We start from the raw sequence: 17,255 nt of genomic DNA, 5'->3' as shown, positions 1-17,255 counted from the left end.
TCTTTGGTCAGGCTGGTGTGCCAGGGCTGTCTGTCGATTTTGCGACATGTGTAAGTGGGGCAGCAGATTCCAAAGCTATAGCTATTGTGGTGTTATATAGAGTGGCAGCGTCATCCGCATTGTGTAGGGAACTTATGTCTGTGAGAGGGAGGAGGGATTCAGAGAATGAATGTAGGTCAAGGTGTTTAAGATTTCTGCGAGGGTGTGAAAGTTTGTGGGGTGGGGATTGTAGACATGGAGTGGAGAGGGAAGAGAATGTGAGAAGGTTGTGGTCAGAAAGAGGAAGAGGTGAGTTATAGAGGTTAGATAGGGAGTAGAGGCGGGGGAAGATGAGGTCCAGTGTGTGACAGTCTTTGTGGGTGGCTGCAGAAGACCATTGAGTGAGGCCGAAGGAGGACGTGAGAGATAGCAGTTTAGTGGCAGCTGAGAGGGAAGTGTCAATGGGGATGTTGAAGTCGCCCATGATGATAGTGGGGATGTCCGTGGAAAGGAAATGAAGTAGCCAGGTGATTAAGTGGTCAAAGAAGGTGGTGGCTGGCCTTGGGTGTGGTAAATGACAGCCAGTTGGAGGTTGGAGGGGGAGTACATGCGCACAGAGTGCACCTCAGAGGAAGGGAGGGTAACAGAGGGTGGCAGTGGGATTGGGGTGAAGGAGCAGTTATCTGACAGGAGAAAACCAACTCCTCGCCCATGTTTGCTGCTGGGGCAGGGTGTGTGAGAAAGGTGGAAGCCACCATATAAAAGTGCAGCAGGGGAGGCTGTATCAGAATGGGTGAGCCAGGTTTCGGTGATGGCGAGGAAGGAAAGTTTGGTAGCAACAAAAGATCATGGATGTAGGAAAGCTTGTTGCAGACAGCAAGCGTTCTACAGAGCTCCTGTTAGTGGGACTGGGGAAGCAGGGGCTGTGTGAATGGGTATAAGGTTAGAGAGGTTACGGAAGTTTGTGATAGAGCGTGGATAGGGGGTAGAATTGACTGTGGGGATGTGGTGAGGAGGGCCAGGATTTGGAGAGATATCACCAGCAGTGAGAAGGAGCAGAGCAAGTGTTAGCAGGTGGGAGCAGGAGAGGGCATGAGGTGGCTGTCTGTGTTTGGAGACAGAGGATTGTATGTTGAGGAACAGTTCTGAGGAGGAGGTGAGATGGATGCATACCTGTAGGAAGAATATACATGCTTGTTATCTATGTATAGATCTATCTACCGTATCTATCCATCTCATTCCTTCTATCTATTATTTATCTATCTATATTTATGTCTTATCTATCATCTATCTATCTACCTATCTATCTGTATGTATAATGGAGTGTGGGTTGGACAAATGTAAAAGAGAAGGTTGGACAAGAAATGACATAACAAATCTTTTTTTTTGTTCAATAAAACATCTTTATTTAGCTTTCAAAAACGAATTAAAAACGCATCAAAAACTGCGTTTTCTGCCAAGAGATGCAGATTCAGTGCAGAAAAATCTGCAGGGAAATCTGCAACGTGTGCACATACCCTACCGGTAACCCTAACTTTAGCCTAACAGTAACCCTAAGGCCTCTTTCACATTTCCGTCGGAATGTGAACGTTGCTATGCGTTGTTCTGTGCAAAAAATGCATCCCGCAAAGTTGCCTGCAGGATGCGTTTTTGCACATAGACTTGTATTACTGACGCACCGCGACCTATGGACACACGTTCCATACGTCGTGCACTGGATGCGTCGGTATATGGCGGACCGTCGTTGCAAAAAAAGTTAAAGGGAACGTTTTTTCGCACGTCGGGTCCTGCATTTCCGACCACGCATGTGCGGCCGGAACTCCGCCCCCTCCTCCCCGGGACTTTACAGTGGGCAGCGGACGCGTTGAAACACTGTGTCCGCTGCCTGTTGTGATAGGCAATTCAGTAACACAATGTACATAGCGATCAGAGCAGTGACCGGCAATAACCCAAAATAATAGAACGAGCTCTGAGACGTGGGAACTCTGTAGACCGCAATTCCTGATCCTCTCCAAACACAACTAGAGGCAGCCGTGGATTGCGCCTAACGCTCCCTATGCAACTCGGCACAGCCTGAGAAACTAACTAACCTGAAGATAGAAAAATAAGCCTACCTTGCCTCAGAGAAATACCCCAAAGGAAAAGGCAGCCCCCCACATATAATGACTGTGAGTAAGATGAAAAGACAAACGTAGGGATGAAATAGATTCAGCAAAGCGAGGCCCGATATTCTAGACAGAACGAGGATAGGAAAGATAACTTTGCGGCCTACACAAAACCCTAAAGAAAACCACGCAAAGGGGGCAAAAAGACCCTCCGTACCGAACTAACGGCACGGAGGTACACCCTTTGCGTCCCAGAGCTTCCAGCAAAACAAATAGACAAGCTGGACAGAAAAAAAAGCAACAAATAGCAAAGAAGCACTTAGCTATGCAGAGCAGCAGGCCACAGGAATGATCCAGAGAAACACAAGTCCAACACTGGAACATTGACAGGAAGCATGGATCAAAGCACTAGGTGGAGTTAAGTAGAGAAGCAGCTAACGACCTCACCAGATCACCTGAGGGAGGAAACTCAGAAGCTGCAGTACCACTTTCCTCCACAAACGGAAGCTCCCAGAGAGAATCAGCCGAAGTACCACTTGTGACCAGAGAAGTGAACTCTGCCACAGAATTCACAACAGTACCCCCCCCCCTTGAGGAGGGGTCACCGAACCCTCACCAGAGCCCCCAGGCCGATCAGGATGAGCCACATGAAAGGCACGAACAAGATCGGGAGCATGGACATCAGAGGCAAAAACCCAGGAATTATCTTCCTGAGCATAACCCTTCCATTTAACCAGATACTGGAGTTTCCGTCTTGAAACACGAGAATCCAAAATCTTCTCCACAATATACTCCAATTCCCCCTCCACGAAAACCGGGGCAGGAGGCTCAACAGATGGAACCATAGGTGCCACGTATCTCCGCAACAATGACCTATGGAATACGTTATGTATGGAAAAAGAATCTGGGAGGGTCAGACGAAAAGACACAGGATTAAGAACCTCAGAAATCCTATACGGACCAATAAAACGAGGTTTAAACTTAGGAGAGGAAACCTTCATAGGAATATGACGAGAAGATAACCAAACCAGATCCCCAACACGAAGTCGGGGACCCACACGGCGTCTGCGATTAGCGAAAAGTTGAGCCTTCTCCTGGGACAAGGTCAAATTGTCCACTACCTGAGTCCAAATCTGCTGCAACCTGTCCACCACAGTATCCACACCAGGACAGTCCGAAGACTCAACCTGTCCTGAAGAGAAACGAGGATGGAACCCAGAATTGCAGAAAAACGGCAAAACCAAGGTAGCCGAGCTGGCTCGATTATTAAGGGCGAACTCAGCCAAAGGCAAAAAGGACACCCAGTCATCCTGATCAGCAGAAACAAAGCATCTCAGATATGCTTCCAAGGTCTGATTGGTTCGTTTGGTCTGGCCATTAGTCTGAGGATGGAAAGCCGAGGAAAAAGACAAGTCAATGCCCATCCTACCACAAAAGGCTCACCAAAACCTCGAAACAAACTGGGAACCTCTGTCAGAAACAATATTCTCTGGAATGCCATGCAAACGAACCACATGCTGGAAGAACAAAGGCACCAAATCAGAGGAAGAAGGCAATTTAGACAAGGGTACCAGATGGACCATCTTAGAAAAGCGATCACAGACCACCCAAATGACTGACATCTTTTGAGAAACGGGAAGGTCAGAAATAAAATCCATAGAGATATGTGTCCAAGGCCTCTTCGGGACCGGCAAGGGCAAAAGCAACCCACTGGCACGAGAACAGCAGGGCTTAGCCCGAGCACAAATCCCACAGGACTGCACAAAAGTACGCACATCCCGCGACAGAGACGGCCACCAAAAGGATCTAGCCACTAACTCTCTGGTACCAAAGATTCCAGGATGACCAGCCAACACCGAACAATGAAGTTCAGAGATAACTCTATTTGTCCACCTATCAGGGACAAACAGTTTCTCCACTGGGCAACGATCAGGTTTATTAGCCTGAAATTTTTGCAGCACCCGCCGCAAATCAGGGGATATGGCAGACACAATTACTCCTTCCTTGAGGATACCCGCCGGCTCAGATAAACCCGGAGAGTCGGGCACAAAACTCCTAGACAGAGCATCCGCCTTCACATTTTTAGAGCCCGGAAGGTGCGAAATCACAAAGTCAAAGCGGGCAAAAAACAACGACCAACGAGCTTGTCTAGGATTCAAGCGCTTGGCAGACTCGAGATAAGTCAAGTTCTTATGATCAGTCAATACCACCACGCGATGCTTAGCTCCTTCAAGCCAATGACGCCACTCCTCGAATGCCCACTTCATGGCCAGCAACTCTCGGTTGCCCACATCATAATTTCGCTCAGCAGGCGAAAACTTCCTGGAAAAGAAAGCGCATGGTTTCATCACTGAGCAACCAGAACCTCTCTGTGACAAAACAGCCCCTGCTCCAATCTCAGAAGCATCAACCTCGACCTGGAACGGAAGAGAAACATCTGGTTGACACAACACAGGGGCAGAAGAAAAACGACGCTTCAACTCTTGAAAAGCTTCCACAGCAGCAGAAGACCAATTGACCAAATCAGCACCCTTCTTGGTCAAATCGGTCAATGGTTTGGCAACACTAGAAAAATTGCAGATGAAGCGATGATAAAAATTAGCAAAGCCCAGGAACTTTTGCAGACTTTTCAGAGATGTCGGCTGAGTCCAATCATGGATGGCTTGGACCTTAACCGGATCCATCTCGATAGTAGAAGGGGAAAAGATGAACCCCAAAAATGAAACCTTCTGCACACCAAAGAGACACTTTGATCCCTTCACAAACAAAGAATTAGCACGCAGGACCTGAAAAACCATTCTGACCTGCTTCACATGAGACTCCCAATCATCCGAGAAGATCAAAATGTCATCCAAGTACACAATCAGGAATTTATCCAGGTACTCACGGAAGATGTCATGCATAAAGGATTGAAACACTGATGGAGCATTGGCAAGTCCGAACGGCATCACTAGATACTCAAAATGACCCTCGGGCGTATTAAATGCAGTTTTCCATTCATCGCCTTGCCTGATTCTCACCAGATTATACGCACCACGAAGATCTATCTTAGTGAACCAACTAGCCCCCTTAATCCGAGCAAACAAATCAGATAACAATGGCAAGGGGTAATGAAATTTAACAGTGATTTTATTAAGAAGGCGGTAATCTATACACGGTCTCAGCGAACCATCCTTCTTGGCTACAAAAAAGAACCCTGCTCCTAATGGCGACGATGACGGGCGAATATGCCCCTTCTCCAGGGATTCCTTCACATAACTGCGCATAGCGGTGTGCTCAGGCACGGACAAATTAAACAGTCGACCTTTCGGGAATTTACTACCAGGAATCAAATTGATAGCACAATCACAATCCCTATGCAGAGGTAGGGTATCGGACTTGGGCTCATCAAATACATCCCGGTAATCAGACAAGAACTCTGGAACCTCAGAAGGGGTGGATGACGAAATTGACAGAAATGGAACATCACCATGTACCCCCTGACAACCCCAGCTGGACACCAACATGGAATTCCAATCCAATACTGGATTATGGGCTTGTAGCCATGGCAACCCCAACACGACCACATCATGCAGATTATGCAACACCAGAAAGCGAATAACCTCCTGATGTGCAGGAGCCATGCACATGGTCAGCTGGGTCCAGTATTGAGGCTTATTCTTGGCCAAAGGTGTAGCATCAATTCCTCTCAATGGAATAGGACACTGCAAGGGCTCCAAGAAAAACCCACAACGTTTAGCATAATCCAAGTCATCAAATTCAGGGCAGCGCCTGAATCCACAAACGCCATGACAGAATACGACGACAAGGAGCATATCAAGGTAACGGACAGAAGAAATTTTGACTGTACAGTACCAATGGCGGCAGACCTAGCGAACCGCTTAGTGCGCTTAGGACAATCAGAGATAGCATGAGTGGAATCACCACAGTAGAAACACAGCCCATTCAGACGTCTGTGTTCTTGCCGTTCAACTCTGGTCATAGTCCTATCGCACTGCATAGGCTCAGGTTTAATCTCAGGTAATACCGCCAAATGGTGCACAGATTTACGCTCACGCAAGCGTCGACCGATCTGAATGGCCAAAGACATAGACTCATTCAAACCAGCGGGCATAGGAAATCCCACCATGACATCCTTAATGGCTTCAGAGAGACCCTTTCTGAAAATGGCTGCAAGCGCAGATTCATTCCATTGAGTGAGCACGGACCATTTTCTAAATTTCTGGCAATATAGCTCTATCTCATCCTGAGCCTGACAAAGAGCAAGCAAATTTTTTTCTGCCTGATCTACTGAATTAGGCTCATCGTACAGCAATCCAAGCGCCAGGAAAAACGCATCGATATTACTTAATGCAGGATCTCCTGACGCAAGAGAAAATGCCCAGTCCTGAGGGTCGCCACGCAAAAAAGAAATGACGATCCTAACCTGTTGCGCTGGGTCACCAGAGGAACGAGGTTTCAAAGCCAGAAACAGTTTACAATTATTCTTGAAACTCAGAAATTTAGTTCTATCTCCAAAAAACAAATCTGGAATAGGAATTCTCGGTTCTAACAAAGAATTCTGAACCACAAAATTTTGAATATCTTGAACTCGTGCCGTGAGCTGATCTACACATGAAGACAGACCTTTAATGTCCATTGTAACACCTGTGTCCTGAACCACCCAAATGTCTAGGGGAAAAAAAAGACAAATCACAGTGCAAAGGAAAAAAAAATGGTCTCAGAACTTCTTTTTTCCCTCTATTGAGAATCATTAGTACTTTTGGCTTCCTGTACTGTTGTGATAGGCAATTCAGTAACACAATGTACATAGCGATCAGAGCACATACAGTGATCTGACAATAACCCAAAATGATAGAACGAGCTCTGAGACGTGGGAACTCTGTAGACCGCAATTCCTGATCCTCTCCAAACACAACTAGAGGCAGCCGTGGATTGCGCCTAACGCTCCCTATGCAACTCGGCACAGCCTGAGAAACTAACTAACCTGAAGATAGAAAAATAAGCCTACCTTGCCTCAGAGAAATACCCCAAAGGAAAAGGCAGCCCCCCACATATAATGACTGTGAGTAAGATGAAAAGACAAACGTAGGGATGAAATAGATTCAGCAAAGTGAGGCCTGATATTCTAGACAGAACGAGGATAGGAAAGATAACTTTGCGGTCTACACAAAACCCTAAAGAAAACCACGCAAAGGGGGCAAAAAGACCCTCCGTACCGAACTAGCGGCACGGAGGTACACCCTTTGCGTCCCAGAGCTTCCAGCAAAACAAATAGACAAGCTGGACAGAAAAAATAGCAACAAATAGCAAAGAAGCACTTAGCTATGCAGAGCAGCAGGCCACAGGAATGATCCAGAGAAACACAAGTCCAACACTGGAACATTGACAGGAAGCATGGATCAAAGCACTAGGTGGAGTTAAGTAGAGAAGCAGCTAACGACCTCACCAGATCACCTGAGGGAGGAAACTCAGAAGCTGCAGTACCACTTTCCTCCACAAACGGAAGCTCCCAGAGAGAATCAGCCGAAGTACCACTTGTGACCACAAGAGTGAACTCTGCCACAGAATTCACAACAGCTGCCCACGTTGTGGCGAAATTGCACGTCGTCGGTACGTCGGGCCGACGCTTAGCGATGGCTCTGTACCGACGGAAGTGTGAAAGAGGCCTAACTTTAGCCCCAACACTAACTATCTGTTTTTTTTAACTTTTTAACAAGATGGCTGACTGGCACAGCTGTTGCCAACAGCTCTTGTAACACTATTTCTGCTCTAATCTCTCACTGACATCTGAGGAGAAACAGCGTTTTTATGAGGCAGATCGTCCGGGAAAGTTCATTGCTACAACACACTTTCCTATTGATTTGTCTCATTGGCTGGTGTGATGCTGATGTCATCAGGACCTGAACCAATCGGGTCTCGATAAGGTCGTGGGTCACAGTAAGGGTTGTGCGCCGGAATCCCATCGTTATAGCTAGCGCCGATGTTTATCTATCGTTGGCGGTCACAAAGCGGTTAAGTTAAGGGTACCATCATTTCTGTCCAGGCCTATTTCATGAGTTTTTTTTTTCTTTAATTCTGTGGAAGCATGGTTAACCCCTTCCTGTCCTTTGACGCCATGTAGGCATCATGAAAGTTGGTGCCAATCCGACCTGTGACGCCTAAGTGGCGTCATGGAAAGATCGCATCCCTGCAGATCGGGTGAAAGGGTTAACTCCAATTTCACCCGATCTGCAGGGACAGGGGGAGTTGTACTTTAGCCCCCCGTGGCTACAATCGCTCTGATTGGCTGTTGAAAGTGAAACTGCCAATCAGAGCGATTTGTAATATTTCACCTAAAAAACTGGTGAAATATTACAATCCAGCCATGGCCGATGCTGCAATATCATCGGCCATGGCTGGAAACACTGATGTACCCCCCCCCCCCCACACACACACACACCACAACGGATCTCCTCCCCGGTCCTTCGTCCGGTGCTCCGCTCCCCTCCGTCATCCTGTCTGCTCCCCCGTCCTCCTGCCCGCTCCTCCCGTGCTCCGAAGCCACCCCTCCATCCTCCGATCCACCCCCCATGCTCAGATGCCCCTCCCCTCATACTTACCGGGCCTCCCGGTGTCCGTCTGTCTTCTCCATGGGCGCCGCCATCTTCCAAAATGGCGGGCGCATGCGCAGTGCGCCCGCCAAATCTGCCGTCCGGCAGATTCGTTCTAGGTATATTTTGATCACTGTAATATAACCTATCACAGTGATGAAAATAAAAAAAATAGTAAATGACCCCCCTCGCCCCCCCCCCTTTTTCCACTAGGGTTAGAACTAGGGTTAGAGTTAGCGTTAGGAGTAGGGTTAGGGGTAGGGCATGTGCACACGGTGCGGATTTGGCCACGGATCCGCATCGGATTGGCCGCGGATCCGCAGCGGATTGGCCGCTGCGAATTTGTAGCAGTTTTCCATCAGGTTTACAGTACCATGTAAACCTATGGAAAACCGAATCCGGTGTGCCCATGGTGCGGAAAATACCGTGCGGAAACGCTGCGTTGTATTTTCCACAGCATGTCAATTTTGTGCGGATTCCGCAGCGTTTTACATCTGTTCCTCAATAGGAATCCGCAGGTGAAATCCGCACAAAAAACACTGGAAATCCACTGTAAATCCGCAGGTAAAACGCAGTGCCTTTTACCTGTGGATTTTTCAAAAATCGTGTGGAAAAATCTCACACGAATCCGCAATGTGGGCACATAGCCTTAGGGTTAGGGTTGGAATTAGAATTAGGGTTGGAATTAGGGCTAGGGTTGGAAATAGGGTTAAGATTAGGCTTGTGGTTAGGGTTACGGATAGGGTTAGGGGTGTGTTGGGGTTACACTTGTGGTTAGGGTTGGGATTAGGGTTAGGGTTGGGATTAGGGTTGGGATTAGGGTTACGGGTGTGTTGGGGATAGGGTTGTGGTTATGGGTGTGTTGGGGTTAGGGTTGTGATTAGGGTTATGGCTACAGTTGGGATTAGGGTTAGGGGTGTGTTGGGGTTAGTGTTGAAGTTAGAATTGAGGGGTTTCCACTGTTTAGGCACATCAGGGGTCTCCAAACGCAACATGGCGCCACCATTGATTCCAGCCAAATTTGCGTTCAAAAAGTCAAATGGTGCTCCCTCCCTTCCGAGCCCCGACGTGCGCCCAAACAGTGGTTTACCCCCACATATGGGGTACCAGCGTACTCAGGACAAACTGGGCAACAACTATTGGGGTCCAATTTATCCTGTTACCTTTGCGAAAATAAAAAATTACTTGCTAAAACATAATTTTTGAGGAAAGAAAAATGATTTTTTATTTTCACGGCTCTGCGTTGTAAACTTCTGTGAAGCACTTGGGGGTTGAATGTGCTCACCACACATCTAGATAAGTTCCTTGGGAGGTCTAGTTTCCAAAATGGGGTCACTTGTGGGGGCTTTCTACTGTTTAGGCACATCAGGGGCTCTGCAAATGCAACGTGACGCCCGCAGACCATTCCATCAAAGTCTGCATTTCAAAACGTCACTACTTCCCTTCCGAGCCCTGACGTACGCCCAAACAGTGGTTTACCCCCACATATGAGTAATCGGTGTACTCGGGACAAACTGGACAACAACATTTGGGGTCCAATTTCTCCTGTTACTTTTGTGAAAATAAAATATTGCGGGCTAAAATATAATTTTTGAGGAAAGAAAAATGATTTTTTATTTTCACGGCTCTGCATTATAAACTTCTGTGCAGCAATTGGGTGTTTAAAGTGGTCACCGCACATCTAGATTAGTTCCATGGGAGGTCTAGTTCCCAAAATTGGGTCACATGTGGGGAGCTCCAATGTTTAGGCACACAGGGGCTCTCCAAATGTGACATGGTGTCCACTAACGATTGGAGCTAATTTTTCATTCAAAAGTCAAATGGCGCTCCTTCCCTTCCGAGCCTTGCCGTGTGCACAAACAGTAGTTTGTAACCACATATGAGGTATCGGTGTACTCAGGGGAAACTGTCCAACACATTTTAGGATCCATTTTATCCTGTTGCCCATGTGAAAATTAAAAAATTGAGGCTAAAATAATTTTTTTGTGAAAAAAAAAAAAAGTACTTTTTCAGTTTTACGGATCAATTTGTGAAGCACCTGGGGGTTCAAAGTGCTCACTATGCATCTTCATAAGCTCCTTTGGGGGTCTAGTTTCCAAAATGGGGTCACTTGTGGGGAAGCTCCAATGTTTAGGCACACAGGGGCTCTCCAAACGCGACATGGTGTCCGCTAAAGATTCGAGCCAATTTTTCAGTGAAAAAGTCAAATGGCGCTCCCTCCCTTCAGAGCCCTGTCGTGCGCCCAGACAGTGGTTCCCCCCACATATGAGGTATCGGGGTACTCAGGACAAATTGTACAATAACATTTGGGGTCCAGTTTCTCTTTTTACCCTTGGGAAAATAAAAAAATTGTTGCTAAAACATCATTTTTGTGACTAAAAAGTTAAATGTTCATTTTTTCTTCCATGTTGCTTCTGCTGCTGTGAAGTACCTGAAGGGTTAATAAACTTCTTGAATGTGGTTTTGAGTACCTTGAGGGGTGCAGTTTTTAGTATGGTGTCACTTTTGGGTATTTTCAGCCATGCAGACCCCTCAAACTGACTTCAAATGTGAGGTGGTCCCTAAAAAAAATGGTTTTGTAAATTTTGTCGTAAAAATGAGAAATCGCTGGTCAAATTTTAATTATCGACCTAAATTTACCACTAACATGAAGCCCAATATGTCTCAGAACCGCTAGGATCCGTTGAAGCATTCCTGAGTTATTACCTCATAAAGGGACACTGGTCAGAATTGCAAAAAACGGCCAGGTCATTAAGGTCAAAATAGGCTGGGTCATGAAGGGGTTAAAAAGCAATGTCTGACTTTAATTTGTTCATTCTCATAGATTTTTAATTTGTTATTATTTTTGTCAGATTCAAGTTATTTCTGTGACCATTGTGGGTTTTTCTGTCATTAAACCAGGGATACCAACAATTTTGACCACATGTGTAGGAGGAATGAATATTTTGACTCCACAGCCACTTTCTGGAAATCAGCACGAAGTGGATGTTGGAGAGTGAAAATTGCAATTTGCCATTTTATTACTCAGCACATAGTGCCCAGATTGTGCTCCAGGAGACACACACTGCAAATTAAGTGGATTCTTCTCACTATATAATATTACTAAATACAGAGATCCTAAATGTTGTTTGAGCACACTGCAAGACTCAGAAGTGAGAGCGGATTTTACTGGATTGGTTTATAGAAACTCTGTTACTTTTCAACAGCCTTTGAGCCACTAGTAGTGTGGGAACCTCTGTTTCTACATTGACAGATGATGGACCTGAGTGGGGACTTGGCTTTTTATGAGATGAGAATAGGTATTATTTTCACCTACATAACATTGATTGGTTTCTTTTTATTCGATAGTTGGGAGGCAGAATGAACAAACAGTTGAACACCACGCACTACTGGCTCATCCAACAAGGTGGACTGTCATTGTCTTGATGAATAATTAAAGGGAACCCGTCACCCCCAAAATGGAAGGTGAGCTAAGTCCACTGTCATCAGGAGCTTATCTACAGCATTCTGTAATGCTGTAGATAAGCCCCCGATGTTACCTGAAAGATAATAAAAAGAGGTTAGATTATACTCACCCAGTGGCGGTCCCGCTGCGGTGGGCTTCACTGGTCCGGTCCGGCACCTCCTATCTTCATTCCATGACGTCCTCTTCTGGTCTTCACACCACAGCTCTGGCGCAGGCATACTTTCTCTGCCCTGTTAAGGGCAGAGCAAAGTACTGCAGTGTGCAGGCGCCGGGAAAGGTCAGAGAGGCCCCGCGCCTGCGCACTGCAGTACTTTGCTCTGCCCTAAACAGGGCAGACAAAGTACGCCTGCACCAGAGCCACGCCGTGAAGACCAGAAGAGGACGTCATGGAATGAAGATAGGAGGCGCCGGACCGGACCAGCGACGCCCTTCGGACCGGACCGCAGCGGGACTGCCCCTGGGTGAGTATAATCTAACCTTTTTTTATCATCTTTCAGGTAACATCGGGAGCTTATCTACAGCATTACAGAATGCTGTAGATAAGCCCCTGATGACTGGGCTTGGCTCACCTTCCATTTTGGGTGTGACAGGTTCCCTTTAAAGTTTTTTACATAGCTTGCCATTTTTATAGACAGTTTAAGTAGAAATGTTCAAAAATATAAAACCCAAGGATATTTTATTAAAAAAAAATGTTTTTTGTCTTGGCAGATGACTGTACCAGGAGATCAGAGGGACAGCTGACATCTTCAATTTTTAAATCTGATAATCTTGAGATCCTACAAGATACAACTAAAGTGATTGCTGTTACTCCAGATATATCATCATCCATTCACAGCAAAGATCTGTCATCCGATCCTATGAAACAGGTCCCATCTTCTGATTCATTACTGACTACTAAGGAAAATCAAAGTCACAAAAGAGGCATTAAAAAACAAACTGCTCCTAAAGCAAAGAAGTCATTTTCATGTTCAGAATGTGGGAAATGTTTTAACAAGAAATCACATTTGGTTATTCACTGTAGAATTCACACAGGAGAGAAGCCTTTTTCCTGTTCAGAATGTGGGAAATGTTTTAACAAGAAATCAGATTTGGTTATTCACTGTAGAATTCACACCGGGGAGAAGCCTTTTTCCTGTTCAGAATGTGGGAAATGTTTTAACCAGAAAGGGAGTCTAGTTAGTCACCAGAGAACTCATACAGGGGAGAAGCCTTTTTCCTGTTCAGATTGTGGGAAATGTTTTAGACAGAAAGGGAATCTAGTTAGCCACCAGAGAAATCACACAGGACAGAAGCCTTTTTCCTGTTCAGAATGTGGGAAATGTTTTAACTGGAAATGGCATCTTGTTAGTCACCAGAGAGCTCACACAGATGGGAAGCCTTTTTCCTGTTCAGAATGTGGGAAATGTTTTAACAATAAATCAGAATTGGTTATTCACTGTAGAACTCACACAGGGGAGAAGCCTTTTTCATGTTCAGAATGTGGGAAATGTTTTAACCAGAAATCAGATTTGGTTAATCACCATAGAATTCACACAGGGGAGAAGCCTTTTTCCTGTTCAGAATGTGGGAAATGTTTTAGCCAGAAAGGGAGTCTAGTTAGCCACCAGAGAAATCACACAGGAGAGAAACCTTTTTCCTGTTCAGAATGTGGGAAATGTTTTAAATGGAAACAGCTTCTTGTTAGACATCAGTGCAGTCACACAGAGGAGAACCCTTTTTCCTGTTCAGAATGTGGGAAATGTTTTACCCACAAAGAGAAACTTGTTACACACCAAATAACTCACACAGGGGAGAAGCCTTTTTCCTGTTCAGAATGTGGGAAATGTTTTATCCAGAAATCAGATTTGGTTAATCACCGTAGAATTCACACAGGGGAGAAGCCTTTTTCCTGTTCAGAATGTGGGAAATGTTTTAACCAGAAATGTAATCTAGTTAGTCACCAGAGAACTCATACAGGGGAGAAGCCTTTTTCCTGTTCAGATTGTGGGAAATGTTTTAACCAGAAAGGGAGTCTGGTTAGTCACCAGAGAACTCATACAGGGGAGATGCCTTTTTCCTGTTCAGAATGTGGGAAATGTTTTAGACAGAAAGGGAATCTAGTTAGCCACCAGAGAAATCACACAGGACAGAAGCCTTTTTCCTGTTCAGAATGTGGGAAATGTTTTAACTGGAAATGGCATCTTGTTAGTCACCAGAGAGCTCACACAGATGGGAAGCCTTTTTCCTGTTCAGAATGTGGGAAATGTTTTAACAATAAATCAGAATTGGTTATTCACTGTAGAACTCACACAGGGGAGAAGCCTTTTTCCTGTTCAGAATGTGGGAAATGTTTTAGCCAGAAAGGGAGTCTAGTTAGCCACCAGAGAAATCACACAGGAGAGAAACCTTTTTCCTGTTCAGAATGTGGGAAATGTTTTAAATGGAAACAGCTTCTTGTTAGACATCAGTGCAGTCACACAGAGGAGAACCCTTTTTCCTGTTCAGAATGTGGGAAATGTTTTACCCACAAAGAGAAACTTGTTACACACCAAATAATTCACACAGGGGAGAAGCCTTTTTCCTGTTCAGAATGTGGGAAATGTTTTAACCAGAAATGTAATCTAGTTAGTCACCAGAGAACTCATACAGGGGAGAAGCCTTTTTCCTGTTCATATTGTGGGAAATGTTTTAACCAGAAAGGGAGTCTGGTTAGTCACCAGAGAACTCATACAGGCGAGATGCCTTTTTCCTGTTCAGAATGTGGGAAATGTTTTAGCCAGAAAGGGAGTCTAGTTAGTCACCAGAGAACTCATACAGGGGAGAAGCCTTTTTCCTGTTCAGAATGTGGGAAATGTTTTAAATGGAAACAGCTTCTTGTTAGTCATCAGTGCAGTCACACAGAGGAGAACCCTTTTTCGTTTTCCTAATGTGGGAAATATTTTACTTGGAAATCAACTGTTGATAAACATCAGAGACGTCACATAGGGGAGAAGCCTTTTTTATGTTCATAATGTTGGAATAGTTTTAACCAAAATTTAATCTTCTTAAAGGGGTTGTCTCTTGTCATTCCTCATGTTTGCTGACAAAAGGATAAAATTAAACTTTATTAATTCTAAATGTAAAACTATACCCATAATTCACACCCTGAAGGTTAGTCAGTAGGTGACTAATAGAAAAAACATGTACCCCACAGTTCAGTATATAGGGTGAGGTGACGTATACACACCCACTTTCCAAGCCTCTCATTTCTACGTGTTTCATCATCCTCACCAAAGGCGACTCATCAGGAGACTATTTAATATTGACCTATATTGAAGCGAGACTAGACAAAAAAAAACAAAATCAGATATCATGTTATCGAAAACAGTCAGAAAACCAGCCACATATTGGCAGACCCCAGACCTCAAACTATATACTTTGTAAGTTTATAAGCCACTCCAGTGTCAGGAATAGATAGTATGTGACAATATAGTATAATTCTTGTGTTTTCCTCCTATAGGGACTGCCCTAGTTTGGTAATGTAACAGCTGTTAATTAGTTGTGCAGACAAATTGTCTTAGACTAAACTCAGTTTTCAGACGGCCCAATATGTACCACTCAGGGAAAACTTACCTGCTCCAAAGATCAATAGCAGCTTCTAACTAATGGCCATGCTGCGGTCTGTCAAGGAATGAGTGCAATATCGTTATAAAGACTAGGGATGTGTGCAATCATAATGTCTGGAAGATCGGTGCCATTATTTAGTATAAATATGAAGATTATCTCTGAAAGTTAAGTGTTCCCTGAGCAGTATATACTGTATTGTCACATACTCTTATTCCTGACACTGGAGTGGCTTATAAACTTACGAAGTATATAGTTTGAGGTCTGGGATCTGCCAATATGTGGCTGGTTTTCTGACTGTTTCGGATAACATGATACATGATTTTAGTTTTTTTTTGTCTAGTCTCGCTTGAATAGAGTTCAATATTAAATAGTCTCCTGATGAGTCGCCTTTGGTGAGGACTATGAAACCCATAGAAATGAGAGGCTTGGAGAGTGAGTGTGTATATGTCACCTCATCCTATATACTGATCTGTGGGGTACATGTTTTTTCTATTAGTCACCTACTGACTAACCTTCAGGGGGTGAATTATGGGTATTTGTACATTTGGAATTAATAAAGTTTAGTTTTATCCTTGTGTTAGTGAATCTTTTTCTAATCAAGATATCATTTTATATATAATTATATCTTAGAATTTTTTTTCTCAGTGAACTCATTCCTCATGTTTGGTCTCATTAAAATAATAACACTCATACTCCTCTGGCGGCCGGCTCCACTTCAGCGGTGTCGAGACTCACTGTCCCGGGGCTTATGTGAGGTTGTTACATCACACGAGCCCTGCACCCGATCAGCGGCAGCTTCACTGCTCCTTCCTTCGGACGTATTGAACATGAACAGGAAGCCAGGGCCGCGGCTGCTCTCTGCCTCATGATGCTTGATTTGTCCGAAGGTGGGGACAGTGACGTCAGCGCTGATTGGGCACAGGGCTCACATGACGTAAAAACCTCAAAAGAGCCCCAAGAACACAAGCGCCAACACCAGTGAAACGGTGCCAGCAAACATGAGAACCAAACATGATGAATGAGAAGGGCTTGTCCAACTAGTTGTCAACCTTTTTAAACAGCAAAAATCCCACACAGGGAAAAGCCATTATTATACCTAGAGGGTGAGAAATGAATTACAGGAAAATCGTATTTTCCTCAGACTGGGAGAAACGATATATGTTATTGACAAACTGTACAAAAACATGATGCGCGCATTCAAGAATCGAATATTACCGTATATAGGAGTTTTATAGAATAAACAAAATACCAACAGAAAATAAATGACCCAAAACAAACATTTATCAGTACAAATAACTCCTCTTTATTAAGTATAAAAGAATTGCGCCATTTTCTGATACCCGTCGCGTCTCCACTTTTCATGATCTCGGGTTGGGTGAAGGCTCATTTTTTGCGTGCTGAGCTGATTTTTTTTAATGATACCATTCTGGGGGTAATTTTTTTTGTATTGATAGATCGGGCAATTCTGAACCAATTATGTATATGTTTGATTTTTTAAAAATTGTTTTATTTTCAATGGAGCGAAAG

At 44.7% G+C, this 17,255-nt stretch overlaps 1 protein-coding gene across 1 annotated transcript in view; it reads left to right on the top strand.

Annotated features, from left to right (window-relative positions):
* Nucleotides 1–15,244, top strand: part of LOC138663004 (zinc finger protein 585A-like) — a 67,058-nt gene extending 51,814 nt beyond the window's left edge. The window contains exon 7 of the mRNA XM_069749045.1: nt 12,852–15,244. Within this exon, the coding sequence (XP_069605146.1) occupies nt 12,852–15,049 (2,198 nt within the window). The 3' untranslated portion in view covers nt 15,050–15,244. The remainder of the gene's footprint in view (nt 1–12,851) is intronic.
* Nucleotides 15,245–17,255: the final 2,011 nt, after the last annotated feature.

Source organism: Ranitomeya imitator, chromosome 2 (genome assembly GCF_032444005.1).
Source record: "Ranitomeya imitator isolate aRanImi1 chromosome 2, aRanImi1.pri, whole genome shotgun sequence".
NCBI lineage: Eukaryota > Metazoa > Chordata > Amphibia > Anura > Dendrobatidae > Ranitomeya > Ranitomeya imitator.
This window is presented reverse-complemented; position numbering and strand designations above follow the sequence as displayed.